The following is an 18,691-nucleotide window of genomic DNA, read 5'->3' as shown; positions in this document are numbered from 1 at the left end:
GCCAAGCGTAGAATGGCAAGAATTTGATTTTATGGGTTATCAGTAACGGTAGCATTAGTTGCTGAAGAAAGAGTTCTAGAACTCATAGCAAAAGTTGTCAAATTGCATCTCTTTGGGGACAGCTTCATTGGATTATGGGTATAGGATCCAAGCTAGAAGTAGGACAGGTGATCAGAAGGATGATGCCACTGCTACAGTTCTTAGGTTTACTTTCCAGATGGTGACAATTAATCAGCAGTGTTGGTGAGGGCAAAGAAAATGGGTCCCTTCTTCACAGGGAACAATCAGTGGTAGTTGAAGAAACTGGGCGGGAAACAGGGCCAATAATTATTGCTGTTCCCAAGGTTCTTAGGTATAGAGTTCTAGGCTGCTTCCACTGTGGAGTGATGAGAAGTGAGTGGTTTAATGTGCCTGTCCTAGATGCCTCACTATTTTAGTGAGGTTGACTTGACTTCACTGTACATCCATAACTGGTGAGGATAGCTGTTCTACATAATATCCCTCCAAATAGTTGTAAACAGTCATTTTATTTTCCTTAATCTTTTTCCCTTTCCAAGCTAAGTACCTTTACTTCCTTCCTTCCTTTTCTTATAAGCCAAGCCTTACACAGTTTTGAGTCTCTTCTCCATTCTGGTCTCTTAATCTATAAAATATGGGCAATTTGACTGCATCATTACCAAACTTCCAAGAAATCTAAGCATTCTATGTTTCTATTAAACTATGAAAAGCACTGCCTACCACATTACTTCCTGCTCGGTCCTCCTACTCTAGCAAAGGCAAATATTTTCAGAGAAGAGAAAATCTTTGGATGCAATCCAGTTTGACAATGCCCCTCCTAAGACAGGATGTGAAAAACTGAATACAACCCTACAAATATGGTTTGGTCAATGCAGAATACAGGGAGAGAATATTTGCTCTCTTATTTCAGACACTACAAAAACCAGACTAAAACTATACTACTTATTAAATCACATGCAACAAACACGTACTATTATTTATACTAACTATGTAGAAGGTACTGTTAATACACAGAGAAATGATTTTATTTTGGTATCGTTAAGCCTTCTTCCTTTCCAATGATCTATTCCTTCTTGACTTCTCCAGCATAGTGTCCTTTTAATCTATTTCTAAAGTTCACCCTCTACTAATCTACTGGTTCTATTTTGGCTGCCTAAAAACATGTCCAAGTCTCTTCTATCTTTTGAAACAATTCATGACATATTCTTTTTTTAAATTTCTGTCTTCTCAATAGCTCTGTAGCTCTTAACACTGTTGACTGCCCTCTTTTACTTGATATTCTCTTTTCTCTTGGATTTTATGGTTTTGTTTCTTTGTTCTTCTTCTTTGACCGCTCCTTAGTATCCACTGCTGGATCCTTATCTACTAATGCCCCCAAACTACAGGCATAACCTAAGGCTCTTATCTCTTCTCTTACAACTCTCTATCTTTGGGTAGCTTCATCATCTCAGATAGGTTCAATTATTATCTCTGTCCAGAAAGCTAAAATCGGAAATAGCCCCTGTCTCTCTCAGAGCTCCATCTCATAACCTCCTATTGATCGTTTCAAATGGGATGTCCCGAAATTATCTCAAATGTAACATGCCCAAATCAGAGCTTATCTTTGCCTCCAAACCCATCCCTTTCCCAGACTTCTCTCTTATCTGCGAGGGTCACAAGTATTCTTCAGTCACTCACATTCTCAATCACAGTGTCATTCTCAGCCCCTCACTTTTATTTATACCATATATCCAATCAGTTGTCAAATATGGTCATTTCTACCTCCACAACATTCACCTCATCCATGCCCTTCTCTCTACCCACATAGCATCTACCTTTGTTCAGACTCTTATCACCTCTTCAAGTTATCGCAATAGCCTCCTAGTCTCCTTCAGTCTCTCTCACTTTCAATATACACAGACCTGTCAAAGTGTTTTTCTAATATTTAATACTTCATTCTACCTATCCCATTAAAATTACCCTTCTATTCATCTCCTACCAGTGCATTGTGTCAGAAGGACAGAGATCAGCATAATAAATCAAAAGGTCTGTTGAGCCCAGTTATGGTAAGGGAATACAATTTTTCTTCCTGAGGTAAAACAAACAAATGAACAAAAAAACCAGTCAAAATTTAAATGTCCCACCAGGTATTGTCTTCATTTCCTTACACTCTCACTATTCTCCTTCCCTGCCCAACTCTATATCTAATCTGTTGCCAAGGCCTATTAATTTTATCTTCCTGATATCTCACTATCTCTTGCATACATCTCCTTCTCTCCTCTAACACTGCTACCTGTCTGGTATAGGCTCTCTTCATGTCTGGACTATTACAATAACCTGGTGACTGATCTCTCTGCCACAAATCTCTCCCCATTCTAGTCTAACTTTCATTCAGCAAAGTTATCTTGCTAAAGTATAAGACTGATTATATCCCTGTCCTTCCCAAAATAAACTCTGGTAGCTCCCTAACATGTCCAGGATCAAATACAAAATCCTCCGGTTTGGTATTCAAAGCCTTTCATGACCTGAACCTTCCTTACCTTTTAAATCTTACATGTCCTTGCATACTTTGGGATCCAATGACATCAGCCTCCTTGCTAATTTCTTCCACAACACACTCCTTCTCTTAGCTCCAGGCATTTTTACTGGCTATTCCCCCAGGCCTGGAATGCTGTCCATCCTCATCTCTACTTCCTGGCTTTCCTCACCTCCTTTAAGTCCCAGATAAAATTCGACCTTGTACAGGAAGGCTTTCCCAACTCTCGTTAATTGTAGTATGTTATCTCTGCTGCTTATTTCCAGTTTATTATGTAGATAGCTTGATCATACATAGTTGTTTCATGCTTCCTTCCCCATTTGACTTTGAGTTCTTTTTCCCTTTTTTTGTATCTCCACTGCTTAGCACAGTGCCTAAATACAGTCGGCATTTAATAAATGTTTATTCATAATCTGATTATTGACTGAATGTATGTTTTTGATCTAGTCACTATCAATTTCCTGATTTGTATAATGAGGGTAATACCTACCTACCTATCCACCTACCTCTGAGTGTCATTATTAGGATCAAATGAGATAAAATACATACTTAAAACTGTGCAAATGCTAGTTTTGTTATTACTATTTATTATTATTAATAATTATCATCATGATCATCATTACTATCCTTCTCATTATTATTATCATACCAATCATTATTTTCCCTTCATGTCTTTTCTTCTTTAGGATAAAAATTTCAATTATCTTTTTTGTCTGTTTTCTAGTCCTCTCATCTTTAACCTCTTCTGGATACATTCCAGATTGCCTATGCCTTGTCTAGATGCTTAGAACTAAATACAGTACTCCACATGTGGCCAAAGTAGGCTAGAACATATGGAACTAATGCCTCCTCTGGTTTGGACACTGTGCATTTTGGGTTGAAAGTAGTTCTTGTCTCCAGAGACCTAGTGTTTCCAAGTTCTTTTCCTCAGTGTGATTTGTGAGGATGGAACAGTGCCTGAGGGTACCACAAACAGTGTAGTAGCATACATTTTCCTAGGCTAGACAGAGAAAGGGACAAAATTTGTGATTTCACTGGTAGAGAAAATTTCCTGATATGAAAACTTCCTTTAACAGTATTAAAAGGTACCTTTTTGGCAACTTGGAGTCTTAGAGAGATGCTGGGGCTACTTTTTTGGGGTCACACAGCCACCTTATCCTGACTTGTAAGTTGGGGTTCCATCTATTATGCCCATCTGCATCTCACGAGAGGCTTGAGGCATCTCATGGGACACATAGCTGAACCTATAGGTTTCAACAGCTCTTTTGTTTCCCAAAGCTGCAAAGAATGGAAATGTAGCTTCTCTTTGTCATCTGTCCCTGAACTCAGGGCCCTGAGAGAGACATGATTTTCCCTGGCATAAACAAAGCAATAAACTGCAGTTATAAAATGGAGGATTATAAAACTATAACTGAAGTAAATTAGGGTTTTATAGATGGTGCTAGGAACATAGCACACAATACAATAAAACAAAAACATCTGTCAATATAAAATGTGGTCTGTTCAACTCAACAACTTCAACAAATATTAAGTGCCTATGACATACAAGGGATTGAGGAAACAAGGACAAAAATAGGGGGCAGAAATTTCTGTCTTTAAGGACCTTATATTCTATAAAAAGTGATGCAAACATGACATTAAAAACATACCTGTCCAGCACCCATCCTTGGACACCTCAATGGATCTAGCATCACCTTGATGTAGGCATTCCCTCTAATAGTCAGGAGCAGGGTCTAACCAAACTAAATTTTTGTCTTAATCTTTCCACAGATTCCCTGCAGAAGAAACACTCAACAGCTTGGAAGTCTCACTCTAGGCTGTTGCATTAAAAATAATAATTATGATAATGAAACATGCAGGCTGTTCTATTTATTATTCATTATTGATTCATGTGTGACCTTGATATTTTTTACGCCACATTATGCATGGGAGTCCTCATTAGCATAATGCTTGCACCTACACTTGTATATACCATGCATCATTTCACTGTCTTTAAGAGTGATGCACACATCTGATGATTTCTTAGATTGTGCCCTCTCATGATCCTTGCCCATCTAGCACCACTGAGAGGGCACTGCCATTTCTGTGAAGAAACGATTTAGTTCCATTTATCACACTTTTACTAAGCACCTACTATTTCCAAGGCACTGAGCAAATACTTAGAATGTACTAGGTAGAATGATATGTATATATATGGTAACTTGAAGAGGAAAAGCACCCTGGTAACTGGGGAGATATGAGAGGAAGCTTCCCATGAGAGGTGTTACCAGAGCAGAACTTACAAGGAAGAAAAGGATGTCTTCCAAAAGACCAGCTAGGCATGAGGGAAATCAGTTCAAGGCTGGAAATTGATAACAGTCTATGCAGTCTATGCTCTTTCTGCTTAGGTTCATCATTTCTAATCTCATCATCATGGTGCTAACTCAAGCCTTGATTGACACCACCTCCCTCAGCCTCCTCTGCCCTCTGATCTTAAAGCTGGAGGGTAGACTACTGAACTCTTCTTAATAGAATGCAGCTACTGGATTCTCAGCTCAGTCCGCTTTGCTTCTGATGCTCTGCCTGGTTTCAACTCCATGGAACAAGATGCCCTCATGCAGGGTACCAATGTTGTCCCTCCTCCCTCACTTTGCATGTTATCTCTCCCCCTCCCAATTGAATATAAGCTTCTTTTAATCAATTGTATTCCCAGTGATTAGCATAGTGCCTGGCACATAGTAGGTGCTTAACACATATTTATTGACTTGAATTATTGGATTATACTGGAATGCAGAGGCTGTAAGAAGGGACTAGGGTTGACTAAAAGTAGAAAGGAAGATGAGCAATAGATTTTGGGTAACTTTAAACACCAGGATTGGAGCTTGTTATCCCATAGTCTATGGATTTTTAATCAAGGGAGTGGCATAGATACTCAGGCCTGAACTAGTGCTGGCCATGTGAACGGAGGCAACAGAGACAGATCTTGTGAAAGTAGAATGGAACCTATTTGGTAAATGATTAGATATGGAAGTTGAGGAAGAAAGAAGAACCATATAAGACAGACTGCAATATTGCTAGGGGTCTCAAAAGAAATAAGGGCAAGTTGCAGGAGAATATAATTAATTTCATTCAGGACAAGTGAAATTTGAGAAGACTAGAGGATATTCAAGAGTATATTCCAGGAGTTAGTCAACAATACAAATTTAGAAACTGGGCTAGATACATGGATTCAAAGTCATTTGTATAAATATAACGTATAGGAACAGATACAGTTAAGGAATTGTTAGTGTAGAAAGAAAAGCAAAGTCCAAAAGAAGCTTCATACTATAATGAGGGAGAGTAGGTACCTCCAAACACAATACTTTTATGAAAGAAAGGGGAAAAATGAATTTACAGAAAGAAAACGAGAAAATAGATTTTCCCCTAGGAGTCTATCGGCAATAGCTATCTAGTGACTCATTACTTCCCTGTTCTTTGCTTTGCTTCAGTATTTGGACTCAAAAGTAACTCTCCTACTTACCACAAGTACTTGGCTCCCATAGGAGCTCACCTTTCAAAATATGTGATTTTTAAAATAGTCCAATGAAAGAAACATTAATAAATGAAAAGGAAAAAGACTAAGAATAAACATAGACTTACTGCACAAGGCACTGAGGATCAAGAATAGTTACACTCCCTTTTAGAGCAACTTGGAAATTAATTAATTAATTAAAATACCTAAAAGTCAGGGATTTGAACTCTAGTAAAATGGCACTGATGCTTCCATTGAGAATTAATGATGGGTAATTCTGGACCACTATAAGACCTGTCACTTGCATTGCTGTAAACAAAACCATGTATTACTCCTCTTCTCCTTGGAGTTCTGAGCACTGTAAAAATGTATTAAAACAATATTTCTAAATTCTCTGTAGTTACATGAGAAGTAATCCTATGTTCATTCCATATGTATTAATAAGGGTATTTCTTTTTTAAAGATTGATTTTTGAAAATATTTTTTGTTTTTAACAGCCTTTTCATTTCCAAATGTATCCCTTCTTTCTTTTCCTCCCAAACCAATCACTCAGTATTTTTTTATATAAAGAATAAAAGAGAAAGGGAGAAAAAAAAGGTAGTTCAGCAGAATTATCCACGAAATCAACTGAGCTTGACAGAATATGATGTTCCACATCCACAGTCCCCCAACTCTGCAAACAAGAAAGAGGAATTCATTTTCCCTCTCTTCTTTGTGACCACACTTGGTTGTTATTATTACACAGCATTCAATTTGAGGTTTTGTGGTTTAGAAGGTATTTCTTTAGAGGACTTTTTGGTGCTGCTTGATAAACAGTGACAATCTAGTTAAGAGCATTGACATCTGGAAGACTGACATCTAGAAATTCCAGAGACTCATTGAAAATTCTCCAGAATCACTCTAATTCTCTCTATGCTTTCTGTTCTGCAATAGCATACATTTAAAAATTTATAATAGCATATATTTAATGTTGGACGGCCCATGTTTTGAGTTCTCAGTACAGCACTGCGTAACCAAATCTGTATGCATATGCATCCCCTAGCCTCTGGCACCGATCTCCTTCCTTGATTAATAGCGACCTGATGGCACTAATTTATTAATCATCTTAAATTATCATAAATGATCCAATTAGGCATGCATAGATCCTCTTGTACTTTGGAAAGAAGAATTGGGTTTTACAAATTAATGTAATTGTAGTAAGAATATTATATAGAACTTGCTGCTAACGTTTATGGTCTGATTTTCACTGGTATAGAATCTGCTCCAACAGGTCTACACGAAAGCCAAGATCTCACAAGTGATTAACCACTAAGACCATCTCCTGCCACAACCAGGGGTTCAACTACATACATGAAGCTCAGGGAATGAGACTCTCATTGTCCATATTTTATTTTTGCTGCTAACGGTAATATTGGCTTTTGTGCTGGCAAAATGAAGGTGATGGGTGTAAGACTAATGGTGATATATTTCCAATGGTTAAGTGAATGGGAAGGAGAAGGATTAAAAATCATGCTTAATGCATGAACATATTCTGGAATGAACATAAACTAGAACATATTCTGAAGCAGATAATTTTAAAATCTATCATAGTTGCCAAATGGTGATTAAGACTGAAACTTCGAAAGAATGGGGTAAATTACTGCAGATTGAAATCAGGTAAATTGCCTGGAAATTACAGAATAGTTATATAATGGAATTCTCTATTTTTTACTCTCATAAGCCAAGATAATTAGCACTGACTGTGACACAGGATGTTACAGTGGAAAAGAGCAGTGGATTTGAAGGGAGAGGACTTGGATTCAAGTTCCCAACTCTGCTATTTGTATGGCTATGGACAGACTTGATGGTGTAGTCAACAGAATTCTGGACCTGGCATCAAGAAGACCCGAGTTCAATGTCAGCCTCAGACATTGACTAGATGGATGATTCTGGATAAGTCACATAACCTGTCTGCCTTGGTTTCCTCATATGTAAAATGGGATGGTCTTCTTCAGCAATGAAGGATGAACACAACACAATGTGAAATGGGTATAACAACAGCCTCTAACTCCCATGGTTGTTATCAGGATAAAATGAAATAATACTTGGCAAGTGATTTGAAAACCTTAAAGCTTTATAAAAATATTAACTATTATAATGAAGTCACTATGAGTATCTGGCCTCACTATATTACAATATCATATTAATTATATTACATTCTTTATTATATTTATCATATCAGGGAGTTGGACTACACAACCTCTACCAACTTTCCTTCTACCTTCTAATTTGTGAACTCAGGATCTAGGTGCTAATGAGGAGCAGATAACAGAGTATGGAAAAACTACGTACCCCAACTTTCCTTTAAATTTCTTTTAATTTACTTAGAAATCTGCATTACGTCATTGGCACAGCATTTAAAGTTGGAGAAGAGTTGGAAGTGAAATGCTACTAGCAAATTCAACTGGAGATAAAGTCATTTTGTTGGCTAAATGAAAGCAAGCAAATAAACTGAATTTCATATTTTTTCAAAGACATTGTATACCTAGAATGTGCACATCACTATCATTATATTATAATTATTATATCTGAAGATATTTAACATGTAGCTTCTGTAAAAAAAAGGCAATTTTTTTCACATACTTTGAAGTATTTAAAAATGTATTTCAATGAAGGCAAGGTACAGAGAAAAGACACTGGGACAAGACTGAGATAACATGAGTTCGAGAACAGACTTCACCACTATCATTGTGACTTTGAGGAAGTTACTCTCTCAGCCTCAACTTCCTCATCTTGCAAAATAATGGCTAAAACAGTGGCAATTACTGACTCCCAGGGTCATGTAAGGAAAGCACTGTGTACCCTGCTAATCATAATATACAATTAGCAGGTTAAGTTGGTATTTAATTCACCTGACTTGGTAATTGCCCTCAAAGTTTAGGGACTCATCAATCAACCAACAAACATTTATTAAGCACTTACTGTGTTCTAGGAATAAGGATAAGTGCTGGAAATTCAAAGAAAGGGGGAAAAACCAATCCTTGTCATCGGGGAGCCTTCACAGTAGTTAAATACATTTTTCTTGTTCTCTTATCTGGATCTCATTAGCTCCCAGATCCTGAGTCACAGATTTAAAGATAGGAGGAAAGTTAGCAGTCATCTAGTTCAACTCCCTAATATTATAAATGAAGAAAATGAGGCCCAGATGGTTATAATGACTTGATCATAATGGCACAAGATAAATGAAAATTAGATGGGGAATGGCCTTAGAGGTGAAGACTCTAGCAGCTTTGGATGAACTATGTCTCCAATGAAATGAGGGATTCCAAGAAGCATGGATGAGTAAGATGAGGGAAAGCACCTTATAATTAATCTTCATAAAGAAAATGTTCACAATGTACAGACAATGATAAAATGAAATATAACATTTTGTGGCAATTCACTGAACAGTTCATCTACCATATTTAGCTAAAGTAAAAAAAAAAAAAACCAAACTGATCCAACTATGGAGAGCTTTCAATGAATTATCTCTATAAATATGGGCCATTATTAACACTGTAGCACAATGTTGTCTATCTTTTTCTTAAGAGGTGAGAGTGCAATACTGTACTTTAATATGAAGGAAGATTATAAAGGAAGACATGTGCATCTGAGCACATATATCAACTGAACTTATTACCATTTTACAAATGAACAGACCAAGGTTAGGTAACTTGCCCAGGGTCACACATCCAGTAAGTCTGAGGCAGATGTGAATTTAGGTCTTTCTGACTCCAAATGCAGCTCCCTATCCAGTGCACCATCATGCCACCTCTAGGAAGACAGCAAATCAGTAATCAATAAACATTTATTAATCATCTACCACATGTTAGGCACTGTGCTAAGCACTGGGTATGCAAAGAAAGACAAAAGACAAGTCTCTGCTCTCAAGGAGCTCATAGTGTAAAGGAGAAGACAACCCGCAAATGATTATGTACAAATAAGATATCTATAAGAAAAACTCGAAGTAATTAACAGAAGGAAAGCACTAGAATGAATTCCTATAGAAGGTTGGAGATTATCTGGGATTTGAAAGAAGCCAGGGAAACTAGGAGTCCAAGATGAGGAAGGAGAGCTTTCCAGGCATTGGGAATAGCCAGTGACATTGTCTTAAGATGTGTCTCATGCAAGCAATATCAAGGAGACCAGTGTCATGGGGCACAAAATATGTGGTAGGTGTAAGTCATAGGAAAATTCAGAAGTTGTGGAGGATTGGGAAGGTCAGGGGAAATTGGTTATGAGGAGCTTTGAATGCCAAATAGATGGAAAACTTTTAAAACCACTAATATTTAGTATGAGACATTCTATGTAATGTGGATTTTATTTTATTTGAGGAATTTAGGGTTTTATGAGTAATACAGAGTAGAGATATATCAGAACTGAAAAAAAATTAAAAAATCAGGACGCTAAAACAAAGGAATGCTCACAAATCACACCCTATAAAGTGAGATGGAAAAAAATAAACTTCCTCATTAAAAGCACAGCAGGAATCCTTCTGGAATTACTACTCCAGAATTAAAAATACTAAAAGAAATATAAATGAAATAAGCCAACTTAAGAAAAAACATTAAAAATTTTATGGAAAACTACATAGGTTAAATGATATTTTTTGCATATCTCTGAAATATCAATACTAACATTTTATCAGTTAAATAATGTAGAATACTTAATTTTGTTGTTCTATGACTTAGTTGGCCATAGGGAAGGCAGAGTAAATGAGGAAGAGACATGACTATAAGATTAGCTACATAGGAAGAAGTAAGGTTTGCAGAAGGTAGGCCTATGAAAAATTATCAGTAAGAGAGGTCAAAAGTCACTTTAGAAATGTCAACAAAGGTAGGGCAACAGGAGGCAGAATTCAGGTAAGCTAACAAGGACCAAAGTCTGAGGATATTAGGCTCTCAGAAAGAAAGGCAGACAGTGTCCTCAACTACTAGAAGTCAGTAACCAAGGCACAAGACCTATAGCAGGTAAAAGGAAACATGTGTCAGAACCCAAGATCTCTGAATGCAGGAGATATTGTGTTAAACAGCAAGTGTTGTGATCCTCTGGTTTTACTGGCAAGAGAAGTAGAAAGAAAATCTGTTCCTAGAAGCAGGTCCTTCTGGAATGTCTTCATCCATTTTTAATATTGGCCAGCATACTTAATCATTTCTGTGAAGCCCATCTTCTTGTTTTGAAACAGCTTGCTTATTTTCCTTGAGTGTACGTGTCTTATACCTGGTTAACTGCATTGCCCATCTCTTTCATTGTTGGCTAGTATCAGAATCTTCACCAGTATTTGCAGATACAATACTGTAATTCAAATTATAGGTTTACAAGTTTAGGGTTTGAAGGGACCATGAGATTCATCTAATATAAATCCCACCTTCAGTGTGAATCAAGGCAACTTTCTGAGCCAATGATTGTCCTGTCTCCAATTGAAGATGTTTAGTGATAAAATCTCTGCACTCATTTTAAACATCTATTCTCTCTCTAGCCTCTTCTACAGAATCATGCCTGTGAGGGAGTAAATGTTGAATAAGTCTATCTTCGGATATATTTTAACACAGAACACTACCCCTGAAGAATCAGATAGCCAGACTTCCTTTCATTAATTTTTTTTTCAATTATCAGGCATTTATTTTTCTCTCCCTCTTATCTACCCACTCCTATAAAAAAAAGAAAAATGAAATCAAAGATAAAAGTATAACTTTTGCCTTTCCGGGATTTAGGTGGCAATAGGGAAGGCAGACCAACTGAGGAACAGGTATGACCATGAGATTAGCTTCATAGGAAGGAGTGAGGTTTGTAGAGGGTGAGCCTATGGAATATTATCAGTTAGTGAGGTCAGGAGTCACTTTAGAAATGTCAACAAAGGTAGGGCAGAGTAGCTAGGTATTGTAGATGGAAGTAAGCTAGCAAGGACCAAACTCTGGGGAGATTAGTGTAACAAAAAAATGTCACAAACAAACATAGTTAAGTTTCCACATTGGTCATGTCTAAAAATGTATGTTTTATTCCTCACAATGAGTCCACCATCGCTCTGTCAAGGAGAGAGCCCCACTCGGCCTCACTGGTTCTCTAGAATCATGGTTGGTCATTGTGCTGTAGTGATCAAAGTCTTAAGTCTTTCAAAATTGTCCGTTTTTACAGTGTTGTTATTATATGCAATGTTCTCTAATGGATGTGAGCTTCTTGAAGGCAGAGATCATGTTTTTGCATTTCTTTGTATCTCCAGTGCTTAGCACCGGATCCGGTACACACTTAATAAATGCTTGTTGCCTAACTGACAGATTCTCGATACTACTTACTTCACAGGTCTTTGAAGAGATGTCCAAGACCACTCCTTCATCATTTTTCCATTACAGAGACTATTCCTAGTCTGTGCTTTTCCTTATGGGCTGGCATTCTGGGTTCTAGTATAGGGAAGTCATGTCTAGTCTTTTTTTCAGTCTGCTGAGGACAGAGTTCTTTTGCATGTCTCTCCTTGTCACTGCCTATCTCAATGGGGATGGTGGGATTTGGAGGAATCATAGGTCCAGGGGTGACCAGACTGCCAACTTCTGATGAAAAGTGATTTGTTTAGTCCGTAGACTCATCTCTGAGACTGTGTGTCTAGTTTCCCACCACTAAAGCTATAAAGGGAGCAGTTAAGGGAAGATATGCGTTTCAAAAGCCTGAGAGTGACTCAGGGCAGGTTTGCGACTGAAATTAGAGCCGGTTACCTCCTCCAAATAGCAAGAGGGCTTTTTCCTCCTAAGGCCATCATTTAGTAAGTCCCTATTTATACTTTCATATACAATACCTTCTCATGTAGCACAGTCATTAAGTAGAGTCCAGCTTTAAAATGATGAGTAGGACTGTCAACTGATATTGTCATATTCAGCTTCAATAGCTGATTCACGTCCTGATATTGAGGTGCACTCAGAGGTATTTTCTGGGTTTTTCACAGGCTCGCTATGCACAGGGAGGGAGTCTTCACCAGAACCAGAGAGGTAGTATGGAAAGAACACTCCTTCTGGGATCAGAAGAACTGGTTTCAAATAATGCTGCCTCTGTTCCTATCTGTGCTTTAATTTTCCTCGTCTAGAAAATAAGGAGGAGGGAGGGTCCTAGATGTTCTCTCAGGTCCCCTCCTGATCTGGATTTACTGTGGGACAGGTCACACTGACTAGGAGTTCAGGAAGACCCTCAGGGCCAGGTGAAGGCTGAGTTTGTGCATGAGTACAAAGCTATATAGATTAATCTTAGGGATGTGCAATCTAACGGCAATCTAATGTGCAATCTACAAACTAGAAATCATTTCACAAGGTCAAAGACCAGGTGGATCCTGAATCCCATAAGCTTAAGGTTCAACTACCAACATGGCTCATCTTAAGTTGCCATCTCAAAGCCTTTCTTGGTTGTCCCAGTTGGTACTGCTCTCTCCCTTGATTTATCTTGTAATTACTTATTTGTTTAAATCTTCTAAAATCTTATCTGGTGCTTAAGTTCAGAATAAAAATCAGTTTAAAAGGGAAGTAACAGAGCTGCTCTTTCTAGTGTCTATCCAGGTGCTGGGAAGTTGGGATAAGATAAAAGACACACTTGAAGAAAAGAATAGGTGGTTATTGCTTTAGGTAGATTGAAAGATAATCTGCAACCCCACCCATTGTTGGTGGGAAGTTCTAGTTTATTGCTACAGAGCAGAGCACATTCAGCTAAGCCTTTGACACTTCAAAGAAGAGACAGACATGGCAAAAGCTCTCTGGGTATAGAAAGGAACATTCCTTCTTGTGGCTTTTTAGTGTGATAAGCAAGGTGTAAGACTGGGGTGGGGTGGACATTGTGCCTGGGTCCTCCTCATGTATGTAATGATTTTATGTATTATCATTGTACTCAGATATAAAAGCCTCAGAATGGAGGGTCGGGGGTCGGGAACATGTTCTGTCCATCAGCACCTGAAGAATGAGTCTGTGATGACATAGGAATTCAGATATAGCCTAGGCTGCATTTTATAAATGTGACTCTCCTCAAGGAGCTAAGCACCTAATAATAACATCAAACGATTCTATGTTGATAATGTCAGACAGGACAACCAGGGAGGGGAGGATAAGCATTTATATGGTGACTACTATGTGCCAGGTGCCTAAGTGCTCTACAAATATAACTTCATTTGAACCCTGTTAACACATTTAATAAGATGAAATTTAAATAGCACTTTAACTTTCACAATGTGCATTGTGTATAACATCCCATTATCTGGGTCACAACCAGGTAAAATAAGGGCTGCTCTATTTTTATCTGCATCTATTTTATAAATAAGAGTGCTGCTGCCCAGAGAAGATACGATTTGACTGGGATCTCCTAGCTAGTAAGTGTCAGAGACCCCCAGGGCTCTCCTCACTCCAAGTCCATATTTCATTCCACAATGGCAAATCGTCTTCCACAGCTACATTACTAATTTATTCAGATTTCTTGGGGAAAGTTTCTCATAATTTGTTAAAAGTCTAAATTATAAGTTTTTTTTTAATTAAACACTTTGAAATTCAGATGTATTTCTTTAAAATTCAGATCAAACTCTGGGCATGGAATAAGGTAAAGCAGAGTTCAATTGGGGTCTAAGACATTTACTAGCTGAGTAATACTGGACAAGCCATTTAACCTCTGTTTCCTCAACTGCAAAATAAGAATAACAAGAGTGCCTACCTTCCAGGGGTGTTGTGAGAATCAAATAAGACGGTATCTGGTATACACACAGTGCCTGGGATATGCTTAATAAGTGATTGTGTGTGTGTGTGTGTGTGTGTCTTACCCCCTCTCCCGAAACTTTGAGTCCTGTAGCTAGAGGTCTCCCTTACTCCTTACTCCTTCCCCATCCCCAAATCACATACATTTATTTTGTATATTTTGGCACATGTGTCTTTACTGAAAGAATACGTTTCTTGATAGAAAGGATTATGTTTTGTTTTGTTTTGTTTTTTGGTTTGTATCCTATGTCTAGCATACAGATGATCCTGAATAAATAATTACTTTATTGATATAGTAACAAAGGGCAGGCTCATCAAGAGATGTCTGATTAAAGTCTAATGAATAGATAAGAATGATTTTTATTTAACACAATACATCAGTAGGCTAAGGAGATGAGAAAGGAGGCATCCATGGAGAAAACTGAAGTGGATGTAACTGAAGAGAAGCATGGTGAGTGTTAAAAAGTAAAATAGCACTGACGAGCAGAGGTGACCATGTGTAAGACAATTTCAAGTATTTCTTTTCTTCTGTTGTTGCAGGGTTCTGAGGCAGCACTCCAAAATGTGCTGATAAGGGTGGGTTGTGCGGTACATTTCATTAACTGATAGACATACCAAAGCCCACTCCTCATCCTGCTACTTGACTCATTACCTAATTAATTCTCATCCTAGATTCTAAGGCAATCAAAGTTATGATTTGCTATTTCTTCATAAATTAATAAAAATATGCCACTGTATCATTAATCAATTATCTCTGAACCCCTGTTACTACTTATTAGCAAACTCAAGAAACCTTTTTCTCCTTAAGCTTTCATAAACATCCTTACTTGAGATACAATTTAATAAGTGTACCATTGATACAATAGCATTTAATTATTTCAAAATTGCAATACAGGGAGAAAGGCCACAGTCAGAATCACTTCTACCCATTAATTATAACTTCTTACTTTTTAGTTCTGGAAACACAGTCCCACCATTCAACCCTCTAAGGATGGTAGTCAATGCTTCTCAAGAATCCTTTGTGACATCTTCTCCACCAGAGTTAAATTTAGCCTCTCAGAAACAAAAGTTCTTAATCATTTTTCTTTGTGTTCAATCTTTCTCTATCCATAGTAGTTCATGATCTCTCAAGAATAACAGTTACATTTTCAGAGTTCTTAGACCCTACTCATAGATAACAGTTAAACTATAACTCCCAAAGATTCTGTTTCCTCTTAAAGATATAAGGGACTACTAAAGTAGATGTTACACATCTGATAGGTTTCTTGTGAAAATTCCTGAGAATTATTGTGACCTCTTCTCCAATAAGAGAAGTAAATAACATCTGGATTTTTATTTTGCTAGGAGATTTAGGGGAAGTTTTTATTTTAGAAACATCCAGTGAAGTGTCACCTGTATAATGTATGCTCAATTGTAGCTTGCCTACCAAAAAAACCATTAGTAAAATGGCAGAGTGAGCAAAATATGGCTATATGCAATCAAGTTGTTATAGCTCTACAAGTATATTTATTCTATAAATAAAGGACAAAATTGGTGACATTTAGAAATGGTTAACACTAAACATTATGTGTAATTGAATAAACAGCTCATAATGCCTGTCTATCAGTACCTAAATCTTGAACAAACATTCTAGAAGGATGATTAACTGGGCCCAGAATTGAACAGAAGGGAGAGAACAACATGTATTGCCTTTGAGAAATTACAGTTCTTTTTAAGGCAAGGATTCTTAACCTGGGGTCAGGGAAACTGCTTTTTATAAAACATGTATTTTAACAACTATATTTAAAAATAATTTATTTTCTTTGTAATCCTATGCATTTTATGCATTTAAAAATGTTATTCTGAGAAGAGGTCCATAGACTTTACTGCCACTTGTTTTAAAGACTTAAAGCTTCTCCCTGAAACTACGGTCTGCCTTTTAAATATCTATATTTAAAATAACGCTATATGACTGAAAAACATAGAAAACAATAGTCTCAAAGGAATTAAAGTTGTAGGTCACAAGCAAGACAGTGGAGAGACACATGGTGGGAGTGAGTAGTCTGCTGTGAATTATCACTGAAGAACTTCACAGGAAACATTAGAAGATAATATAATAATAATAAGATAATAATGTAATAATAATTAAAAGATAATAACATCCGCTTAAAGGAGGTTGACTGGTCATGCAAGAAGAGTGAGAAACAAACATTTCCCATTGGCATCCACACAACACCAAGAGATCTACAAATGTTAGCAAAATGAAGAAAGAGGGGGAAAATTGCCGATGAATTTTCTGACAAAGAAAAGAAAAGGAAATATATCTATATATCTATATCTACCTACCTATCTATCTATCTATCTATCTATGTATCTATCTATCTATCTATCTATGTATCTATCTATCTATCTATCTATCTATCTATCTATCTATCTATCTATATGGATAAGGTGTGTAAGGAAAAAAATGTGGGAAGAGTTTTTAGAGGAGGAAATCCATAAGGAGAAGATAATGGGATTTGAGTAAAGATGCTATTTTAGATTTTAAGGGGGGTGGGTTTTAAAATAAGAAAATGTATCAATACCTACTAGCTATATATATATATATATATATATATATATACATATATATATGTGTGTGTGTGTGTATGTATATGTACACAAACACACATACATACATATACACTCACACAGACATATGACTCAAAAAGCTCTCAACTTAAAATATTAGAAATAACTTCCTGCATACTGATACACACACACACACACACACACACACACACATATATAATTTCTTAATTCTAATATATAAGTAGTCAGAGCAGAAGGGAAAGAGCATTCCAGGCATGGGGAGAGTCAGAGAAAATGCCCAGAGCTGAGAGATAGGAGTGTGTCTTTTGTAGGATAGCCAGGAGGCCAGGGTCATGTCCAATAGTAAGGTATAAGAAGATTGGAAAGGTAAGAAAGAATCAGTTTATAAAAGACCTTGAATGCCAAAGAGACCATTTTGTATTTGGTCAAGGCAATAGGGAACCACTGGAGTTTAATGAGTAAAGGGTAATATGTTTGAATCTGCATTTAGGAAAATCACTTTAATGGCTAACTGGAGGATGGACTGGCATGACAGGCAGGCTCAACAGCAAGCTATGCACAATAGTCCAGGTGTCATTGGGGCTTCAGATATGTATTTCCTTTAAAATTCAGCTCAAACTGTGGGCCTGGAGTCAGGTAGACCTGAGTTCCAACTGAGCCTAAGACCTTTACCAGCTGTGCGATCCTGGACAGAACACTTAACTTCAGCTTCCTCAAACGTCAAATGGGATAATAGAACCCATTTCCCAGAGTTGTGAGAATCAGAGTTGATAACGGAAAGGTACTTATCACAGTACCTGGCACATAGTAGGTATTTAATGCTTGTTTCTTTCCTGCCTGCCTCCCTTCCTGAAATTTTTCTTGATTCCTACAGTTCTAAGGTCTCCCTCACTCCTAGCCCAGCCCTAAACTGCAAACATTTATTTTATATATATTCACACCACCTCCCTTAACTTTCTCTTCCCCTTGATTGGCAGGTCCGAGGGTGGAATACCAAAGCGTTTCCAATGCCTTCCTTTAGGGAGGCCAAAAACTGGACTCTCAGTTCAGTTCAGTTCACTCTGCATCTGCTGCACAGCCTCATTGTAACTAACTCCATGGAACAGGATGCCTCCACACAGGGAATCCTGTGTTGTCTATCCTTCTCCCAACACACACACTTTTTTTGCCTCCTTTTATGTGTTGTTTACCCCCATTAGGATTGTCTTTTTATTAACTGTATTCCCAGCACTTAGCCCAGTGTCTGGAACATGGTAGGCACATAATAAATGTTTATTAGATTGGATTGGGCTGCTTGAGATATGAGAAAGGCAAATGGAGACAGAAGATTGGAGGACAGCAAAGAGTTGGGCACAGGATAGGCAGAAG

General features: G+C 37.4%; 1 protein-coding gene across 6 annotated transcripts in view; it reads right to left on the bottom strand.

Moving 5' to 3' along the window:
* Positions 1–18,691, bottom strand: part of CAMK2D (calcium/calmodulin dependent protein kinase II delta) — a 334,877-nt gene that overhangs the window by 179,737 nt on the left and 136,449 nt on the right. Inside the window, exon 1 of one of the 6 annotated variants that reach the window (XM_072624944.1) lies at positions 15,700–15,941. The exons of the other annotated variants lie outside the window; for them this stretch is intronic. Within the exon in view, the coding sequence (XP_072481045.1) occupies position 15,700 (1 nt within the window). The 5' untranslated portion in view covers positions 15,701–15,941. Of the gene's footprint in view, positions 1–15,699; positions 15,942–18,691 lie in introns of those variants that run through there. 6 annotated transcript variants of the gene reach the window in all.

This window comes from Notamacropus eugenii, chromosome 7 (genome assembly GCF_028372415.1).
Source record: "Notamacropus eugenii isolate mMacEug1 chromosome 7, mMacEug1.pri_v2, whole genome shotgun sequence".
Lineage (NCBI taxonomy): Eukaryota > Metazoa > Chordata > Mammalia > Diprotodontia > Macropodidae > Notamacropus > Notamacropus eugenii.
The sequence above is the reverse complement of the archived record's forward strand: the minus strand, read 5'-3'. Positions and strand labels throughout refer to the sequence as shown.